The 22,540-nt window shown below is 38.3% G+C and overlaps 1 protein-coding gene across 1 annotated transcript in view; it reads left to right on the plus strand.

Annotated features, from left to right (window-relative positions):
* Positions 1 to 22,540, plus strand: part of CSMD3 (CUB and Sushi multiple domains 3) — a 669,496-nt gene that overhangs the window by 196,758 nt on the left and 450,198 nt on the right. The window contains exon 4 of the mRNA XM_087706764.1: positions 2,464 to 2,658. Coding sequence (XP_087562890.1) covers positions 2,464 to 2,658 — 195 coding nt within the window. The remainder of the gene's footprint in view (positions 1 to 2,463; positions 2,659 to 22,540) is intronic.

Consider the following 22,540-nt stretch of genomic DNA (forward strand, 5'->3'; position numbering starts at 1 on the left):
GTTAGTCATGCTTTAACTGCTCATAGTGTCTAATGAAGTAAAAGGATGGATTGATGAGTTTGGGTGGGATAAATTACTACAATTGCTAGATGCAATTACAATTTATAGTACGTTCAAAGTCTCTTGGCAAATAGCTTTAATTAATGGATTGGGTCTAATTATTTGTGCCTGTGGCCTAGAATTGCATCTCAGGTGAAAAATAATTGGTTGAAAGTATAAATCTGGTTAATGTTCTTCATTGTAATTAGCTGTGGGAATTCATATTTTAAGAACAAACGCAGTTGCTTAAGCAAGATAAATTTTTGTATGGTTGGGTCAGTTTAACACTTATCTAATTCAACTCCATGTTCTCCTTTGTCATGTTATCAATGGACGTGTAAATTAATAAAACATGGGAAAAATCTGTTTTGAACTGCAGAAACCTGCATAAAACAAATCTGTTTTGAACTGCAGAAACCTGCATAAAACATATTTTCTTCACAAAAAAGACTTGAGAAGTAATAAGTACATTCATATCAAGTTTTTCTTTTAAATGAATTTAAGTTTTAGATCCTAAAGGGAAAAAAATACCTAGGTATGACTTTTTTTTTAGGACTTAGAAATGTTAATCATTGTGCATTTATTTCTATACTCTACACCATTTTCCATCAAAGTTAATATCTCTAACATTTTGGCTGGCTTTAACTGGCTTGATCTTTGACTAAATAGCATGAATTCCATTTTTAAATAGAAGTATACATTTTAATGTGGTAGCTTGTCTTATTCGTATGTTAATCCACCCTTCACATTTTTGGAACAGTCTTATTATAACCATATACTATAGAATTGACTATTCCTGGTATTTGTGATGATTTTTAACTGCTTTTCATTAAGAGGGGGAAAAAAGCATCATTCACAATGGCAAGACTGGGTAATAAGCTTAAATATTCAAATACTATGCAATATATTGCTCTTGTTGTTGAACATGCAAATCTGACATCGTCTCTGGAATCATTTTCCTCTCTTCCAAGTTTTAAAACAGAGATGTTAACTTAAAAGATTAATGAATTAAAAGGAGAGTTTATGAGAAGAACTTTAAATCAATAAGACCATGAGCTAAATATTAGGCTTTGCTCAAATGATTTATTTTTATTGGAGAAAAATGAGAGAGCTGTAAGAGGAAGTATTGTGTAGTGGGCTTCAGTAGGCAAGAACCAGACCAGCTTAGCTGCAACAACTTTTTTTGACTTAAAAATGGGACTAAGGAACTGCAGGCAAATGCCTGTGATTTATACTCTAGGCCCTGATGGGGAACCTATGCCATGCGTGCCACAGGTGGCAAACATAGCCCTCTCTGTGGGCACATAAGCCATTGTCCAGCTCAGCTCTACCATGCATGTATGTGCACCTCCCATCTGCCAGCTCATTTGTATGGTCTTTGCATAACATTCAGGGCATTGCACATGCATGCACATGGAGTGGGGGGACCAAGTGAACTGCAGTGTGCTCCCCTGCACCCCATTTTTGTTTCAGGAGGCTCCAGGGAAGCCTGCTAAACCCAAAATGGGTGTGGGGGTCATGCACATGCGCAGGGGGGAGCATGGGGGGCCACATAAATATGCAGGGGGTTGAGGATCCTGGGGGGAGTCATGTGCACATGCAAAGGAGGGCAGGACACATTGCTTTATGGATATGGGCACACATGTGCTATCATGCACATGCACATGTGTGCAATTTCATCATGCAAGGAGAAAAGGTTAGCCATCACTGCTCTAGACCCACAGGACCTTAACCAATCATAGAACTAGAAAAAGGCCACCCAAATATAAATGTTCCGCCCAAATATAAATGTTCTATACTTCCCTCCAAAACAGTTGGGGCCATCTAAAGGTTAGTTTCACTTTAGCACAGTTAGCACAATTATATCCATTCAATACATAACAGAAAGATATAGGGTCTCCTGCTTGAGCTAGAGATTGGGCTAGAACTCTACTTAATGTTCTACGTAATTCTCAGAGTATTCCAATGACTGTTGTATTTCTAGAGGGCAAATTCAATAGTGTGTCTCAAATTCTTTTTCCAGTCATAATTTCATGTAAGAATGTGTGCTTTTAAAAAAAGGTGTACATCTGTTAAAGCTGAATGCTGAATAAAATATACTGAATACAATATACACTGAAAACAAGGAAAAATTCAGTTTATAATTTTAGAAAATTACTGATAATGAAATACATAATTCTAAAAAAATAAATTGTTTTTTATAACTAAATATAAATAAATTTGGATCTTTAAGGAAACACAAACTGCAGCACTATATGGAATGCAAGCTAATGGAAACACAACAGAAAGGAATAGTATGTAATATCTTGAAAAAGAGATAATTGGTGGTACATACGAGCACTTTAAACAGCAGTGCTAATTTGTGAACTATGATCTCTTGTAATTCTTTTCTTTCTTTCTTTCTTTCTTTCTTTTGTTTCATAGAATTACAGAGCAGTTCTTGTGGAAATCCTGGAACTCCATCCAAAGGCATTTTATCTGGAACACGTTTTGATGTTGGCGACAAAATCCGATATAACTGTGTGACGGGCTACATACTGGATGGTCATCCCCAACTTACCTGTTTAGCCAGTTCAGTAAATACAGCATCCTGGGACTTTCCAGTTCCTATCTGTAGAGGTAAGTTGAACATCCAATGAAAACTAATATAAAACCAAAATTTACTATAAAAATACTGATATTACATGTTTTAAAGTTTAATTTGTGAAATATTTTATTAGAACTACCTTGTTTTCCTCAAAATAAGATTCTCCCTGGATAATAAGCCCAATTGGGCTTTTGTGTGCATGCGCTAAAATATGTGCTCCCCTGAAAATAAGCCCTATCCAAAATATTGCAACACAGCCAGCAGCCATGAGGTGATCACAGTTTCCGCCTCCTGCACCTCAAAAATAATTAGACCTCCCAGAAAATAAGGCCAACTACTTATTTTGGGGGTCAAAAGAAAATAAGACATTGTTTTACTTTCGGGGAAACACAGTAGAAAGGTGGGCTTTACGGTACTGGTATTTATTAAAGATGCAGCTGCTGATATGACTGTTTGACTTATAACCTGGATGACAAATAACATAGAGCTGAATTAAGGTAAATATGTTATTTCTAAAGTCATAATTTTGAAGGAAGTGACAGGTCTTTCTATTCTGGAAGGGAATACTCTTCTAAATATATTTCCCAAAAGGAGCTCTAATATTAAGTCTATCTAAAAGATTTGGATTCAAGTTGTTTGAAATATATTTTTCTGGATGATCCTTCTCTTTGCAGATTTAAGTTGTTTGTGGAGATTCATCGACAAATGCAACAATCTCATAATAATTCTGAGCAATAGCTAAGAATTAAAATTCTTCTATAGTTATCATGATTTCTAGAAGGTACAAATTTTTTAAAAAAGAAACTTTGGCATTTAGTTGGATGATTTTTGCTGAGAGTAAGCCACACTATACCTGAAGGGATTATTTCTAAGTAGACTCACATTAGATTATACGGTTAATCATTGCTATATCATTAGATCTCGCATAGATATGCTAGTGCGTTAATTATGCAAAAGATAAACTGGAAACTAAATTGCAAAAGAAGAGATCATATTTGGGGAAAGAAGAACACATACCATTGGGAGGTATAATGCTTAAAAAAAACCTTACTAATATGAACTCCTCATAGAGGAAAAAAGTTGAAGAATATTGATTAGCAAATTCTGAGTTACATAACCACTGCATGTAAGAGATTATGTAACTCTTCCTGTTAGGTTTTTTTGGTTCTCCTTGTTGCTTTTGAAACTATGTCCTGCATTGGTTTTCCCAGGAAAAGAGTCCTGAACACACAATAGAGCTTAAATAATGCATAGAACAAGCTTTGGCTACAAGCAATCTATTTATGTTATTTTAAATACTGGTGAAATAGTGGTTGGCCTTGAAGTGTCTTCTTACAGCCACAATTTATTGTGCAATTCCAATTTTCCTTTACTTGGCAACCTGTGGGAAAACAGTGCCTCTTCAGAGTATCCAAGTGAAGCAGTGAAAGCAACTGCTAAAGACCTATGTATGAAACAAAGTTTAGTTCAAAGTACTGCAGAGTTTTATTTGAAGTACAATCCCAAGATGGGTTTTTTCTTCAGTATTTTGTATTATTCTTTACTGGGGAATTGATTTTCTTGAACAAAGGGGGAGACAGAAGGGACAGTAAGAGTTTACACTGATGGAAATCTAATGAAAGGAAGCTGGAGTCTAAAAATTATTCTCATTGCCTGATTACATGGAAAATGTACTGTATTAATATTTCCTGCTTACATTCATGTGCAATAAAAGAAAAGCATGCAGTGATAGAATTCAATGGTGGGATTCAATTTTTTTTACTACTGGTTCTGTGGGCGTGGCTTGATGGGCATGGCAGGGAAAGAATACTGTAAAATCTCCATTCCCACCCTCTCCAGGGAAAGGTTCCTGCAAAATCCCCATTTCCTCCCGATCAGCTGGGACTTGGGAGGCAGAGAATAGATGTGGGCAGGGCCAGTCAGAGGAGGTATTTACCAGTTCTCTGAACTACTCAAAACTTCCACTACCGGTTCTCCAGAATTGGTCAGAACCTGCTGAATACCACCTCTGATTTAATTGTCTTAAATTCAATTATCATCAGAAATAAAATTTTCTGTGAAATTGAACTTTAAGGGCTGGATTTGAGGGCCTAACAGCTTCTGCAGTGCAATTCCACTACCTGAATATACACGTCTACTATAGATACCAAATTCCTCTTCCTATTAAGATCTGTAAAGAAAACAAAACCTTGAATCATAGATGCACAAAACTTCAGAAGTTAGTTTTTTCTTTTCTTTTCCCAATATTTTTCCTGAGATTGCACTTTGTGAAAAGGTAGGCACAATACAACCAATTCATTTAAACCCTGATATAATGCTGTAAACATAAAACCTTAGTTTAAGTCTATGAGATATCCATTTGGTATGTTCTTGTCGAGTCCAGCTTGATGTATTCTGCTTTCCTACTGAAACTTATGCTGGATTAATTTGTCATTTGTTGTGACTAACATGGAAGCTATGCAGTGGTGGAATTCATTTTTTTTTATTTCATGTTTTGTGTGTGTGGCTTAGTAGGCATGGTATGGCTTGGTGGGTGTGGCAGGGGAAGCATACTGCAAAATCTCCATTCCCACTCCACTCCAGGGGAAGGTTACTTCAAAATCTCCATTTCCTCCTGATCAGATGGGACTCAGGAGGCAGGGCAGTCAGAGGTGATATTTACCGGTTTTCCAAACTATTCAAAATTTCCACTACTGGTTCTCCAGAACTGGACAGAACCTGCTCAATACCACCTCTGAAACTATGAGTTCCATTTCAGAAGGGTAGAATAAATTGCAGACTTGAGGATGGGGGTTGTTCCTGAACTACATTTACACCAGTGGTTACTACCGGTGCTGTAGGTGTGGCAGGGGATGGATACTGCAAAACCCCCATTGCCGTCCAACTCCGGGGCCAGCCAGAGGTGGTATTTGCCAGTTCTCCGAACTACTCAAAATTTCTGTTACCGGTTCTCCCAAACCTGTCATAACCTGCTAAATTTCATCCCTGATTTACACCGTCTTCTGGCATTAACAAAAAAAAGCAGCATTATTGGGAAACCATTCAGTTTTTTTTCTCCCCTTTGCTGCAGAGACCAAGCAGAAACTTTCCATTCAATTTTGCTATACTGTTTATTGAGGAATGGGATTCTGAATTGCCTTGTACTTTCCAACATTGAAATGTCTGTTGCATTTTGATCATTCTGTGACTCTTTTAAGCAGCCAAGATTCAGAGATGAAAAACATTTGTTGCCATAAAGCCTTCCTGGACAGTCTATTGTAGATACTTGCCAGACCTGGATGATTTAAAAAAAAAAATAAGTTTGTTGTGACTGACAGCAATCACATAGAATATCTGGCCAATGAGTGGGACAAAAAATATATATAACATAGTTACGTGATACTATTATTCTTAAGTGCCTTCTTCCATGTAGTAGAGCTCAAACTGTTTATGAGAAAACTGAGAACAACAGAAGATAAGTAGCGGGTTGGAGTGTGATAGGAGAACTTTTGCAATGAATCAGATTGAACACAGAATGGGCCCTTTGTCTGATCCATTTGTAGCCCCAGTACTGTTAAAGCCTGAGTAAGTCCTCGGACTTACGAATGACAGCTCGGCAACAGCCAGGCACGTCTTAGCCAATCAGGCACACCTTGCAAGTTGCCGGGCTGTCATACGCGCAGTTATTGGTCCTCCTGTCTGACAGCTCTATATAAAAAGCTGTCAGACAGAGGAAGGGTGCTGGTCTACTTTTGTTCTTTGTTCTTGCCTGCAATAAAAGTTGTTGACTTACGGTCAACAACTACCAGACGCCTCCCGACTGGTTCTTTCCGCGGATCTAACAAGTACACAGCAGTAAATGCAGCTACGTTTGTGCAGAATGAACCAATGATATTTTTCCATACTGTGTGACATCTGTTCCATATGCAATGTTGTGGGAACATAGCTGGAACAATTGTAAGCTTGCTGTGAACAATTGGTATCATCCTTTACAGACAAGGTCAATTGGATTCAATTATTTCTGGGTATCACTGTTGGGACGGGTCATAGGGAGATGACCTTGGCAACTGCTTGACAGGTTCCTGGCTATTGTTTTTAGCTTTTAGGTCTCAGACATAGATAAGGTATGTCAAGAGATGATGCTGTCTGTGACTTGTGTCATTCTTTCCATTTCCGTTTGACGAAATTGACCAGGTTGGGCTAAACCCACAAGTGAAGAGTAGTGCTTTCTTGAGTTTAAGTTGAGTTACTTCCAGCAGATTTTTAAAATTATAACTCAGTTTCAGATACAGGTAGTCCTCAACTTACAACCACAATGGAGCCCATTGTGTAACTTTGAGTAACTTTGAACAGTCACCAAATGAACTGTGGTAGGGTCGAGGACTACTTTTACTCAATTCTTGGGTAGCATGACTAAGAATGACTTAAATTTCAGATGAATACTTTTTCTTCAGATAAGTAGAAAAATCAGTGGTAAAAACCTGGAACAAATAATAAAAGAGAAGGTTATCAATTTATCTAGTTATCAAACCACTAGTAAATCTGTTTGAGTACTGCTGTCCTGGGTGGGGTGGGGCATAATGATGATGAACATAATGACAAATAAACAATTACTTTATATTATTATTGTCTATATCCAAAGCCATGTGTTTAGTCACCATTTAGTCACCATTTAGTCACCGTTTAGTCACCATTAATAGGTGATACATCATTTATAGTCAATATAGATAGCAAACTGATATAAATATATATGTTTAGCATCAATGTCCATTTAAATTATTCCAGTCTGAACTCATGAGAAATGCATATATAGCAGTGGTGGGATTCCAATAATTTAACAACCGGTTCTCTGCCCTAATGATTTCTTCCAACAACCAGTTCACCAAACTGCTTAGAAAGTTACCAACCGGTGCGAACTGGCTGAATCCCACCACTGATATAAAGGTAGTTTTTGTTTATCAGCTACCTCATTTAACAAACAGTCCCTGCATTTATGACCTTTGCCAGAGAGAAAATCTGAAATAAGAGCATCAGCACAATCGGGGATTTGCTTAGCGATTGTGTTGCATAACAACTGAGTAGCTATTCTCAATTGTGGTTACTAAATAGGTACTACCTGTACAGACAGGCAAAGTTTAAATGGAGATAGGGCAATTTTGATTTATTGTATTATGAAGTGTCAATTACTGTGTGCATAGCCCATGACCAGTTTTTAAATTAATTTCCCCCTCTGCTGACATATTAATTTTGATTGGGGAATTTTAAATGATGAAACCTGACAATAGTCTCATCCCATCACCTTCTACTTTTCAGACAGGGTAGGAATTATAAACTGCCACGTATTGTGGATTGGTAAGAATGATTCACCAAAGGCTAATAAATAAGGTCATGGTTAAATATAATATAGTCACTCTGTAAAGGTTATATTAATTAGGAGGTTTGATAATCAGGGATAATATCTCTTATATTTTTGAAAGGTTGTTCTATTTATAGGTAAAAGTCACAGCTACCTTATAACACTTGTTGCCTCTTTTAGAGCTGTGGTTTAACTGTTGCATATTGAAAGAAACTATTTTTATTTCATTTTATTGCTTTGATATGACAGGCAAAAAAGAAATATTTTTTTAACAAATAGCAAAAAAGGTGAAAATAAATAAATAAATCGCAATCTTCAATCACAGGTAGTCCTCAACTTATAACAATTTACATTTTTAAGCAATTTAGTTGCTAAGCGAGTTGCACACAATTTTGTGATCCTATTTGCTCTTGTTGTGAAGTGAATCACTGCCGTTGTTAAATAAATTATGTGGTCATTAAGCAAATCTGTTCTTCCCCATTAACTTTGATTGTCAGAAACCAACTGGGAAAATACAAATGGTAATCACATGACCCCTGGATATGGTAACCATCGTAAATACATGTCGGTTGCCAAGCACACAAATTTTGATCACATGACTGTGGGGATGCTACAACAGTTGTGTTAGGACCTTTTCTAAGTTACTTTTCACAGTGTTGTTGTAACAAATCATTGTAAGTTGAGGGCTCCCTGTTTATGTATTTATAAAAGCACAGGTAGTCCTTACAACAGTTTGATTAGTTGTTTATGTTTGTTTATGTTTATTTAATTTGTATGCCGCCCCCCTCCCAAGGGACTCGGGGCGGCTAACAACCAAAGGAAGGGGGGGGGGATACAAATAAGACAAAAGACAGACAGAGTAAAAACAACAACAGTCATAACGATTCAAGCCCCAGGCCTGCCAGAACAACCAGATCTTCGTGGCTTTGTGGAAAGCCTAGAGGGTAGTGAGGGTCCGGATCTCCATGGGTAGATCGTTCCAGAGGGCCGGAGCAGCCACAGAGTAGGCCCTCCCCCGGGGATTAGCCAGTCGGCATTGGCTGGCGGATGGAATTCGGAGGAGGCCTAATCTGTGGGATCTGATCAGTCGTAGGGAAGTAATTGGCAAGAGACGGTCTCTCAAGTACCCAGGTCCAATACCATGTAGGGCTTTAAAAGTAACGACTAGCACCTTGAAGCGTATCCGGAGCCCAATAGGCAGCCAGTGCAGCTCGCGGAGGATAGGTGTAACGTGGGTGTACCGAGGTGCACCCACAATCGCTCGTGCGGCTGCATTCTGGACCAGCTGAAGTCTCCGAATACTCTTCAAGGGCAGCCCCATGTAGAACGTGTCACAGTAGTAAGATTAGTGACTGTAGATTAGTGACTGTTCAGTAGATTAGTGCCTGTTCAAAGTTGTAACGGCACTGAAAAAAAATGATTTATGGCCTTTTTTCACACTTAAGACTGTTGCAGCATCTCTTTAGTCATGTGATTTACATTTGGATGGCTGACAACTGATTCATATTTATGACAGTTGCAATGTCCTTTGGTCACCTGATCTCTCTCACACACACATCTCCTAAATGTTAATGTTGAGTTGCTGATTCTCCGATATAGAACAACTGCTAATGACTCCAGGTGTTTGAAAAAGAATCTTATTTAAGATCAGCAGAAACATTTTTAATTTAAAAAAAACAACACCTAAGATCACTAATTTGGGAAATCCAGTTCTATGTTCCAACTTTTTAAATGCAATTTATATTCATTTTTATAAAGCTCTTCAGGATAGTTGGAATAGTTAAATGAGTTGATTTTAGCTTCTAAAAATCTCTGTTCAGCAAATTAAAATCATTGGAGTTGTGGAAGGCACCAATCAGTCAATTCCAAGTAGAAAACTTGTTTTAATTGCCTTGATTGCTATTCACTGCATTAAAGCAATCTACACTCTCTCTGTAACCCCCTTAAAACCCTTAAAAATATCATTAACAAAATAACAAAACTCGTCTAGGGTATTAAAAACATTTTCAGCCCAACTTTTCCTGAAAAAATTATTGCGACAACATTTTTAAATAGGGATTATTCCAAAGAGCTAATCTCTCAGGAGAATAAGAGTCAAATTCTCATTTCTTTCCCAATAGTATCCAAATATGTCTGGCTTCCTTGAATATGGGAAATAATATGAGGTTATGACTATAATTAGGACTGAGTGCTTGCCAAGAAATTCTTTGTTTCTAAAATAAATAAAGAGTTGAGCTTTTTATTAAAATATTGCCCATATCAATATGTATTTTTACAGTACTTAACAATCGTTAAGCTTGTTCACCCATATAATACATATATGAACATACATACTGTATATGGGTGAAATCAATGGTGGGATTCAAATTTGTTTACTACCAGTTCTGTGGGCGTGGCTTGGTGGGTGTGGTATGACTTGGTGAGTGTGGCAGGGGAAGGATACTGTAAAATCTCCATTCCCACCCCACTCCAGGGGAAGGCTACTGCAAAATCCTCAGCTGGGACTTGGGAGGCAGAGAATAGATGTGGGCAGGGCCCGTCAGAGGAGGTATTTACCAGTTCTCTGAACTACTCAAAACTTCCACTACCGGTTCCCCAGAACTGGTCAGAACCTGCTGAATACCACCTCTATGGGGAAATGGATTTTGTATGTAGCCAATCAAATTTATTTATCGACCAAAATTAGGGGGGGGGGGGAGGTTAAAAGCACAATGATTATATATTTATACTTTTCTGTTATATCATTTTTTTACTAAAAAGGAACAGAAAAATTATATATATATAATATATGTGTGTGTGTGTATGTGTGTGTATGTGTGTGTATGTGTGTGTATGTGTGTGTGTGTATGTATGTATGTATGTATGTATGTATGTATGTATGTATGTATGTATCATCAACATAAAATGGAGCTTGCTCAGAAGCTGAAATGCATCAAGTAAATTAGATGAAGAGTGGGAAGTAGAGGAGAAAGGTAAGAGAAGAAGCTAGGAATAGGAGAGAGGGCAATGTGGGAGAGAGGAGGAGAGAAATGAGGAATGGTAAGGGGAAGGAGGAGAAGGAGAGAGGAAGGGGAAGTTGAGAAGGAAAGGATGACAGAGGGAAGAAATGAGGTAGGGAGGAGGAGGAGAGAGAGAGAAGAAAGTGATGGATAAAGTACAAATATGGTATATGGAGAGCAGAAGAGCCAATAATTGGTTTCTGGGAGTTATTGGTAAGATTAATTGATGTAAACTTTTAATAATACAATATGATGTTGGTTATGTAATAGTATACATGTGATTATATGTTATGAAAATGAAAAAAAAAACTTTAATAAAAAAAATTATGTGGCAATTTCCGTCATATGTGTATACCTTAAGAGAGATACTCTGCAAAGCATGTTTGGACCAATGGAGTCACTTCTCTTGAAGCATAAAAGCAGCCATATCATTTGTGAAAGTTGCATGACTACAGTGAAAGTTTTTCTTTGTTGAGTGCAAAGCTACTTCAGTATTCTGACAGTCCCAACAGAAGTGTCATCTGCCTTGGAAAAGTAATTGTGGTGAGAAAAGTGCATAATGATTTCTTGGTCCACCTGCCATCAGTTCTTCTTGTTGGGTGACCAGCCCATTTCCAACACTCAGCTGCTCGGCGGAGTTGTGCAGACACCGCACACTGTGTGTGTGTGTGTGTGTGTGCAATTGGCCCATTTGTATCAAAAAGTGATAAGGCATGTGGGCAGGCTGGTGGGCCAAATGAGCCACTGTTCCGGTACGGTGGCCGCTGCTCCCAGCTACCACCAGTACACCCATACTGGGCCATACTGGCCAGAATCCACGACTGAATGGATCTCACTTGATAAAAAGCATTCATGAAAGAGACCTAAAACAAGATGGATTGACAACAAGTATCAGCAAGTATTGTGGGACCAATTGGCAAAAGAAGGCTCAGGATTGTATTCGTTGGAAATATGTGGAAGAGGCCTTCATCCTGCAGTAGATAAATAGACAATGGCTAAGATGATGATGATGATGATGATGATGATGATGATGATGATGATGATGATCATCATCATCATCATCATCATCATCATCATCATCATCATCATCATCATATTTTAGTCAGGTACTGTCTCCTTAGTAGTACCATGACTGCATTTAGTTTTTAGTCTTTGCTTTCAAGCTGGGTAGAAATCTGTCATAGCTCATTAAAATAGTTGCATTCCAGTTTGCAAATGATGGACAATTGTATTCTTACTAGGATATCCTATAGTTAATCTTCTCATCCACTGAGATATTTCTTTGAGGCTTATATCTGACCTCTAGATCTGCAAGTTGGAATCACTGGCCATGCATCTTATCCTGCGTAGTTTCAGACAGATGATAGCAACTGGAAATTCATCATACTTCTCATCAGCTCTTAGATTTGGATATAATTCTTAGGCTTCAAATAACTCAAAGGATTTGTGGTCTGGTGTGGTTATTTATAAGGCGGTAATGATGCAAGAGGTTATCTAACTGAGTTTTATCAACCTTTGATTCAGGTTTTGATAAAAAAAAAAATATAGTACAAGGAGCATACTCCAACTTTTGATAAATACAAATATTATTATACTTTGGGTTATCTCCAAATGTTACCAATCCAAAAGAATATTTAAAAAAACCACTGGAGGTTTTTAAGAAGAGATTGGATAGCCATTTGTCTGAAGTGGTGTAGGGTTTCCTGCCTAAGCAGGGGGTTGGACTAGAAGACCTCCAAGGTCCCTTCTAACTCTGTTATTCTATTCTATTCTATTCTATTCTATTCTATTCTATTCTAATCTGCATTTAAATTCTTTTCTTTTTACTCACAAGTTGTCTTAAAAATTCCTACCCAAATTATTTTTTTCCCATGTTTCCATCAATGAGAAACATTTTCTTTATGAGGCATAATTTCCTGGCAATGTATTATTTAACATCTGGGGATTAATTTATTTTTCACGGAACTACATGTGCATGCACGCACACACACAAAGACTATTTACTTGCTGTTTATGTGACTGACATTTTAAAACTATAATACAATGAGTTTTAAATCAGTCAACCGAGATAGCACAAAGAAAACTATATTCGCCTTCATGCTTTTCTTATCCCAGAAATACATATAATTGTCAGGCACAATCTTCACATGTGAAGATTCAAATAAACTGTTTTATTGCTAAAAGCCAATGCACAAGAATCTTCTCAACTAATGTCCAGCACCTATTTAGAGTTAGAGTCAATGACACTCAAGTGAAGTTGGATTAATTTTGCTTGTGGCTATGTAGGTATTCACTGATTGTCATTTCTTTCTGCCAATGTAAGAATAGATTATCTCCAATGGTGACATTGGCAGTCTCTTGTCTGAAGATCTGATTGGAAAACCCAAGATTTCTCAAAAAGTTTGAGGCATACCTAAAAAACCTGAAAAATATGTAAATATTGTAAGGGGAATTTCCAATGTGTGAAAAAAATCTCACCTAGATATTGCCAACAGATGTTGCCCAATTATTGTTTAACTTTATTTCCAGTAATATTTAAGAACTAGGGCACTGAATGTGGGATGCAGTAATTATGGCCTCTGCGTGAACATTAAATATTCATCTCTTTTAAAGCTTTTTTCCCCCCATTTGACAAGGTATTTTATTCTTGTATGAAATTATCTATCATTTGTCTGTCAGTCCATTCTATATCCTCTATCCACAACCTAGACATATACAGTATGTCTTACAAACTTTTCTCTCTCTCCTAATCTATTGGTGATAGAATCTTCTTTAAAAACCCTATTAGATCTGATAAGCAGATATTTTTTATCTTTAATGTCAATTTTTCTTTTAAAAAATTCCAATTGATTATAGATTCCTTTGAGCTTAACGAGGTCAAAAGGGTGTAAATTACATTTGCAAGTTTGAATTTTAACATATTTCAGTCATTAGAATTGGATGATAATAAGAGAGAGTTCAAAATCATTGCAGCTGCAGGGTCAGACCCTTTTTCCCTCTCTCATTTTTGAAATTGCTCTGTTCTGAGCTTTCTGTTGCCATAACTATACTATATTATTTTGAGTTCATTTTTAATATTTTAATGTTTTTTAGTGCTTGGATATTTCTGACCTCATGATTCTTCTGATCCATTTTACTAAATCCGACATTGTAATGCAAAATCCAACCATTTGATAATTTTCCCTAATTACATTCAATTATAGCCCTCTGTCCTTCTATTAGAAATAACAGCAGGATTATGTACATTAGTTGGCTGAGCACCAAGGGAAGCAAAGCATTTCTCTTAATTTCACAAGAAGAAGCCAGCATGAAGGTTAGCTGCCACCTCCCATTTTGGCCCACATCCATCTGGAGCTGACTTTCAAAATAATCTGGTCCATCAGAAGTGTTTGTCCTTAGTTTGCCATATGTCAGCTTAGTTCCATTTAACTTTCCATCTTCTTATGTGCTCTTTCTTAGAACATAAACAGCATTGTCAAAGTAAATAATGCCTGTCAAATCTTTCTTTTTGGAAAGTTTTTGCTCTGGAGTAAAAGTCATCTAGTGTTGGTCCATTGATTGAAGGTTTTGCTAATGAAACTGAAAGTGGAATCATTATATTTGTCTTTTGCTTCCCTCTCTAAATTTGTCTAGAGAGGAATCATTGAAATCTGATTTGGAAGAAGCACAGGGAGTTGTCAGGAGAATAAAATTTCCATTAAGCAAGGAAACTAAACAAGGTGGATGGATTCAGTTACAGTAGTGATGAGTGAACCACCGGAAGACTTGAAAAGTAAAGTTAGCAACAGGTTGTTATGGGAAAAATCTATGTATGTAGTGGTTAAGAGTCAACCCTGACTTCAAGGCACATAGCCAAGCAACTTAATAAAAAGGAAATTGGGTTTGGTTGCATTTTATTCCCACTATCTTGATCTGGAATTAATTTCAAGCAAAGTAAAGGTACAAATAAAATTGGGGAAAGCAAACACAGATTTTTTTTCCATTGGGTGAGAGAAAGGGCTAAACTCAATGTGATTTGAAGGGGTGAAAAAAATTAAGACCAAAAACAGCAATTAGACTAGAAAGTCAGAGGCAGAAAGGTAATCCAATACAGGCAAGAAACAAAGACAGCAAAAGCCAAAAGTGAAATATTCTGTGCAAGGGTATCTTCCCCATTGGTCTTAATGAGTTGAGGCTGGTGGAAAATGGAATCAAACAATATGAGAAGGGCTGAAACTTTCCTGTTATACCTTTAATATAGATAGTCTTTGGCATAGGAACACAACTGTTCCTTCTGTTGCTAAGTGGTGTGGTCATTAAGTGAGTCATGCCCAATTTTACATCCTTTTCTGCCAAATCAGGTAGCTGTTAAGAAAACCTAGCTTCTCCCATTTTTTTAAGCCCCCCTCCCCCAGAAAGGTCACAAATGACAATCATGTAACCTTAGATGCAGTAACTGTCATAAGTACATGTCAGTTGCCAAGCACTTGAATTTTTATCATGTGACCATGAGGAAGCTACAGTGGCCATAAGCACAAGGACCAGTTGTAAATCACTTTTTCCAACACTGTCATAGATTCAAATAATCATTAAATGAATGGTTGTAAGTCCTATAATACACATTCCATGTTAGGAACATGTTATCTGTTTAGAATATGTGGATCAACTATCCAGTGAGTTTCTATTCACTTTCCCTCATGCTAAATGGCACCTGTTGCAAAATAATCGTGGTCAGCCTAAGATTTCCTGATGCCTGAGAACTGGCCACAAAGCAAAAATGTTGTGTCCCACCAGCAGCCAGCGGAGCTGGCAGCATAGTCGGACAATGAGGATATTGGGGAGAAATATGGGCCAGCCCTGGGGACTGAGGAAAGCTCAGGCAATGGCTCTATGTCAGAGGCAGAGAGGGAGCTAGGCAGCAGTGAGGCAGAGGACCAGTTGGAGCCTGTTCCCAGTGTGCGCATGCACAGAGCTGCCAGAAGACAAGAACAACTAAGAAAGCAGGGTCAACTTAGGAGTAAAGCCACATCTTGGAGGTGATTGGGCCCTTCCAATCGGAAACAAAAGAGGAGCAAATGGGGAGTGGACTTTCCAGGAAAAAAAATTCATTCAGTCATTTCAAGAGTGGAAAGTTTTGTTTGTGACTATAAGAGACACTGTGCCAAGTTTTGCCTTGCCCTGCATTTGGAAACTAGTTGTTTGGCTCTCCAAATGAGATAAGGTTCGTGTTGATAAATATTCCTCTGAAAGACTGTTTGCTAAGCCTTGCTGACTGTGAATGAAAGGAAGTCACAGTCACATACATAAAAGGGGTTTTGCCAGGAGCAAGACTCTGCTTCTTGCTTTTTAAAGGAAGCCTGGGTCAGAACAAAAGGTTCTGATCCCAGTAGCTATTGCTTTGGATTCTTGTCACCTGACAGAATTGTTTTGTAAGCTATCAGAAATGTTCTATAGGCAGGGGATGCATTTTATTTCAACACAGGTCGCCTGCATATGATTTTTATTTTTTTACTGCCTCTTTTTTGCACTGTGAGCAGACAGGAAGGTCTGCATCTTTTTATTGATCCATAACTCACACTAATTTATAAGAGGTATTGGCTGAAGTGTAAAGTGTAAATACATTAAATAATAAATAATAGAATGGTGGATGAAAGGAGATATTAGTTCCAATCAGCAATCTGTATCAATTTATAGTATTCTGGAACTAGACTGGTTCCTCCCAAGTACAATTTGTGCCAATTTAAGGTATTTTGGGCTGTAAGAACTAATATTTTGTCCTTTGCTTTTTAAGGTTTCCAAACTAAGCATCTGGAACAGCTCTCTCTCTCTCACACACAGACAAGTGTAGGCAAATATGTGTATCCCAGAATAATTTTGAAGAATCCAATGTCAGTGGGTCACCAGAACCAGAGTTTTTATCTTCCCTGCTTTTAGACTCATGCTGGAGCCCATCATAGGGAAGTTCTTTCTCTCCAGGCTGTTCCTCAGAAAGAGAAATACGTTCCCTGAGGATGGGCTCCTGCACAAGTCTGAAAAGTTGGAACTCTGGTCCTAGTGACTAACTCAGATTACATCCATCCCTTTATATCTCCCTCCACTCCCTCTTCTTCTCTCTTCCCCTTTCTTCACATCCCTTTCCACCCATTCCCCTAGTTACCATATGTATGTATGTATGCATGCATGTATATAATCCTCGGGGTGTGTGTTCTGTTAACATACAGCATGTTGTGCCATAAAATGGCTTCTACTGTACTGCCATAAAATGGCTTCTGTTGTGCAGTGCAGTGGAGTTACATTACTTCAGCCTTCACAGTACTCCAAAAGGGGGAAAAACCAACATTAGAAATTACGTTTGGTCTGGACATTTTTCATTCATTCATTCATTCATTCATTCATTCATTCATACATACATACATACATACATACATACATACATACATACATACATACATACATACATACATACATACATACCCAGGCAATGCTGGGTTATCAGCTAGTTCATGTTAAATAAGAAAAATTCTAATTCATGTAGATCCAAAGTCGCGTTATCTTCAATACCATATGAAAAATGGAAATAAAAATATATTAACAATTATAATACTACATTAATGGTCTTTCAAATGACTGATAAAAGTTAAAGTCACATCTTTTGATGTTAGCTGTTCAAAAGTCAGGGGGGAAAACATTCATTGTTTTTTATAGCTCTGCTAGCCAAATGACAGTGAGCTTACATCTTTATTACTGTTGTTACATTTGTGACAGGATTTCCTTTAGAATATATTATCAGAAATAAGGCCAGGAGACAGAGACAGCAATATTTATAGCCATGCTAGTAAGTGAGGCACAATGAAAATAAGCTAATATCAGGATGCAGTAACAAAATAATTATAACAGAGTTGATTTTGCAGTAGAAGACATTCTTGTACAGTCAAAACTTTGTTCTGTGTGATCACCGACATTAAATAATGACATGCTAATGATAAACAGCTGGCATCTTAGCTAAAATAGTTATCTCTGCAGCTTTCAAAGATTTTATGTGCTGAGTTAACCTTTTAGCTCAACAAAGAAAAAAAATCTTCAACAGATGAAGACAAATGAAGCGATTAAAGTCACAGCTGCTTCCAGTAGGTAACAAAAAAGATAAATATTAACCTTCACAGTTTCACAATATACCGATGAAGAGCTTGTATGACTTTAATGTCACTTAAAAAAGGGGGACAAATTGAACATTAATGCTCCAGCATTAATTAATTAATTCAGTCCATCCTTTAAACCTGACACACTATTTAATAGTGATAATTATAATAATTATAATTTCTATTCAGTCTAGAAGCTATTTCAACTGTGTCAAAGAAATAACAACATTGACAACAAAGGAATAGTGAAGTTTCCAAGAGTTGGCCTAATTAATTTACGAGCCTCCAGACAAAGTTCAAAGAAAACACATTCATTTATTAGGACTAACATCTTGGCACGGACTTCGGTGGAGCCGAAACTAAATCCCACTTAATGGCGTCTGAATTTTACCCCTGTATCCCCTCCCCTCTGGTTGAGGTCATTAATCACATTCTCCAACAGGATGTGGCAAGGTTCAGGACATGCACATTCACATCCCAATACAGAAATATGAGACTTTTACTCTGGCCAAAAATATGCATGGCATCCCCCCCCCCTTAAGTTGATAGTAGTCATGGAAATGCTGCTATAAGGCAATCAGCCTGGATATTTCTACTTTTCACCCAAGATGCCTCTGATAAGGGGTAGCCCTTCCACTTGATTAAGTATTGGAGTTGTCTCCTGTGCCATCTTGAATCAAGAATACGCTGAACTTCATAATGGGCTTGGCTCCCTATAACCAGAGGGCCTGGGGGCTCCTGGGGTAGTGGTCTCAGAGTGGACCCAATCATGGGTTTTAAGAGGCTGCTATGAAATGCTGGGTGTATCTTCCACAACAATCGAGGCAGTTTCAATTGCACTGTGACTGGGTTGATGATCTTTACTATGGGGAATGGTCCCATAAATTTCAGCTCCAGTTTCTTGCTAGGCAGTTTTAAGCTCAAATATTTTGTGAAGAGGTAAACCTTCTATCCCAGCCAGAATGGCCATTGCGGAGCTCAGTGTTTGTCTGCCTGTTTTTTATAGGTGTGTGCCTTTTTGACATTTTGCCAGGTCGCTTTCAGCATCAACATCCAGTCAGCCAAGCTGACTGAGGAGGGAGGATCCCTTTGATACTCAGGCTTTGGGACAAAGTCCATACCGCTCACTATTTTGAAAGGTGTGAGTTCTGTGCTACTGTAAACAGCATTATTGTACGCCACCTTAGCAAAAGATAAAAGGTCTGCCCAATTGGACTGCTGATAGTTCATGTAGCACCTCCGGTACTGTTCCATCATGGCATTCAGTCTCTCTGCTGCCCCATTAGTGCTCGGATGAAAAACTGAACTAAGACCTTGAGACAATCCAATGGACTGCAGGAACTCCCTCCAGAACCTAGCCGTGAACTGGACCCCTCTCTCTGAGATAATTCTTCGAGGTACTCCATGCAGTCGGTAGATATGCTTCACGAACAGTTTAGCCAGCTTCTGAGATGAGGGTAGTCCACTGCAAGGTTTGAAGTGTGCCTGTTTGGAGAACAGGTCTATTACAGTCCAAATCACCGTGTTTCCCCCACTTTTTGGCAACTCTACTATAAAGTTCATTGCAATCTTCTCCCACGGCCTCATTGGCTCTGCTACTGTTTGCAATAGTCCAGGGGTTTTTCCTGGTTGTCTCTTCCTTGTGGTGCAGATGGTACAACTTTTCAGGTAACTATCTACATCTTTCTTCACGCCAGGCCACCAGAATTGCCTCCGGGCTAAGTGTAAAGTCTTTAGGAACCCAAAGTGGCTTGCTGGTTTGGTATCATGACTCCTCTGGAGAATTAGGTTACGTAGGGATTCTGGGATGTAGAGTTTTGTCCCCTTCTATGCAAGGTCATCTCTCTTTGTCAGAATGTGTTGGTTGTTTTGGAACCAGGGGCTGCTAACAGTTCAGTTTTGAGCCTCATGGTTAGGTCACTTGCAAGTTGGTCTTGCCGGTCACGGTGGTGCCGTCTGGTGGTCACTTGGGCAGTGGTTTGGGTAGAGGGAATGATGGCATTCACTACGTGCTCCCGTTCACATTTATACTGAGGCATGCGGGAGAGGGCATCAGCTAGAAAGTTTCTTCCCCTGGAATGTGCTTTAAAAGAAAATCAAAACAGTTGAAGTATTGAGCCCATTGGACTTGTTTGGGTAATAACTTCCATGTGGTCCTAAGCGCCTCTATATTGTGGTCGGTCCAGACTTTGAACAGTTTCTGCCCCCCTTCCAACAGGTGTTTCCAAGTTAGCAGTGCCCATCCCACTGCGAAAGCCTCCTTCTTTCTAGCTGTCTCCATCCTTCAACTTTGGCTGCCATTATATTGAAGGCGCTTCTGCATGTTCCATCCTTTTGGAAGACTTCAAGATAGTATTCTGCTACCAAAGCTCTGATAATCATAGTCTATGATTTAAAAAACAAACATGTTGATGCTCTTTTTTTGATAATGAAAGCTGAGTAATTCCATATTCTATGGAAATGGCCGAGTGGTGGAATTCAATTTTTTTTTGCTAATGGTTCTGTGTGTGTGGCTTTGTGGGCATGACAGGGGAAAGATACTGCAAAATTCCCATTCCCTCTCTACTCCTGATGGAAGGTTACTGTAAAATCCCTATTTCCTCCCCACCCCACTAACCTGCTTTCCAGCTCCGTTCTCCTGTTCAGGGCAACAAAAGATCATCTGGGAGGCAGTAGGGGTAGGGCCAGCCTATTTGCCAATTCTCTGAACTACTCAAAATTTCCGCCACCGGTTCTCCAGAACCGGTTAGAACTGGCTTAATACCACTTCTGAAATGGCAATTCTTTATACTTAAGCTCAGCTGAAAATCAAAATAATGATTTTCTTTTCAAGTTTTTTTTTTCTGTAGAGCCTCTGTTCAAGTATTGCTCATCTCCATATGCTAGAAAATCCTACCTTGTGTGCATTTTAACATCACAGTCATTCAAATCATGCCTCAATTCAAATTCCTAGGTCTAGAATATCTAAAATTAAATGTTGGCCTTTGCCACATGGCCTGTAGGATGCAATTCTCTGCTCCCTCCTCCTGGGAGCAGACCTTCTATTTCTTAATAGAACGCATAGGCCAATGTTCAAACAGCAAAATAGTACTGGTGGGATCCATATTGCAGTGTTTTGTAAGAATGGACATTTTGTAAGAATAGAGAAAACATTTCAGATCTTCACTGGCAATTAATTAGCTTCTCGGGGATATCTACAAGCAGCTCTCAAGACTCCAAATTAATCCCAGCTCTATAGCGGATGGACTTTGGCATCATTGATATATAAAGCATATGTTCTACAAGTGAACTTCAGAAAACCAACTGTGAAAATGTGTTGTATATCAAAAGAAATGTGTTATTCTCTAAAGCACACTTATTGACTTAGCCTTTTTAAGGTCATTTGTTCATCTTCAGTGGAACCATGATTTTTTTTTTGTTAAAAGGGAGGGAGAGATCAGTCATCAGGGAGTGACTAATACATTTTAATAGGAATGATACACCATGCATTGTTTAACTGTAGGTTATAAGCATGCCTTCAATTGATTACATTCATACCATGGTTAGATTCACATAATACACCAACCCTAAACATATATTCATTGTACACAGAAAGTAACATAAATTCCACACCTTAAGATGAATTCCAACATTCCTTCTGTAATTTGATGAACACTTTCAGGATGATTTGTGCACAGATGATTGCCATTTTTGTGTGGCATTTGTGCATAGAAGAGAATATCAATTTTGATTCATGCAATTAAAACCCTTTCATAGCATCTAGAGGGGATTCATTTTAATCCATTTTCAAGGTACTAAAATAGATATGCAAACCTGGGGCACTGCAGTTTTCTGTAGTGTGCAGTTTGCATTTATTAGTATAACATTATTTTACTTGTGGGGAAAATGGAACAACTGCAAAAAGAAGGACATCAAGTACCAATTCTCCATATTTCAACTGCATCTGCAGAGTTTTCTGTCTTGGCTACTGTGATATGAAGAGCTGCAATAGTGTCAAGTCCCCAAAGACAGATTTTTCAAAAGAGACAACAGGGGGAAAAAAATCTAGCTGCATGGAACAGACACTTCTTCCCGAAAACTTAATATTGAATTTTGATAAACTATAGATAAATGTTGTTTCCTTTAATTCCTTCATGTTTGCAGTCCTGGGCATTGGAGAGTTCTGGGCATTGGGAAGTTCACACATCTTAGTGATGTTAGCATTGATAAATGTTGATTTAGAGCAGGAGTGTCAAACTCGATTTCATTGAGGGCCACATCAGAATTGTGTTTGATCTCAGGGGAATGGAGTGTGGGCATAATCATGGTGGGCATGACCAGCTCAACATCACTGGTGTCAGGGGAGCCTGTGGTGGCCTGAGTGCTCTGCCAGAGAAAATGAACTCCTGAGCTCCGTTTTTGGTTGTGATTGCCTCCTGCAACACCCTGCCAGCAAAAACAGAGCTTGTGTGTGGCTCTTCCA

This window comes from Thamnophis sirtalis, unplaced genomic scaffold (assembly GCF_051295495.1).
Source record: "Thamnophis sirtalis isolate CommonGarterSnake01/CBP01778 unplaced genomic scaffold, rThaSir2_p1.2 scaffold_2, whole genome shotgun sequence".
NCBI lineage: Eukaryota > Metazoa > Chordata > Lepidosauria > Squamata > Natricidae > Thamnophis > Thamnophis sirtalis.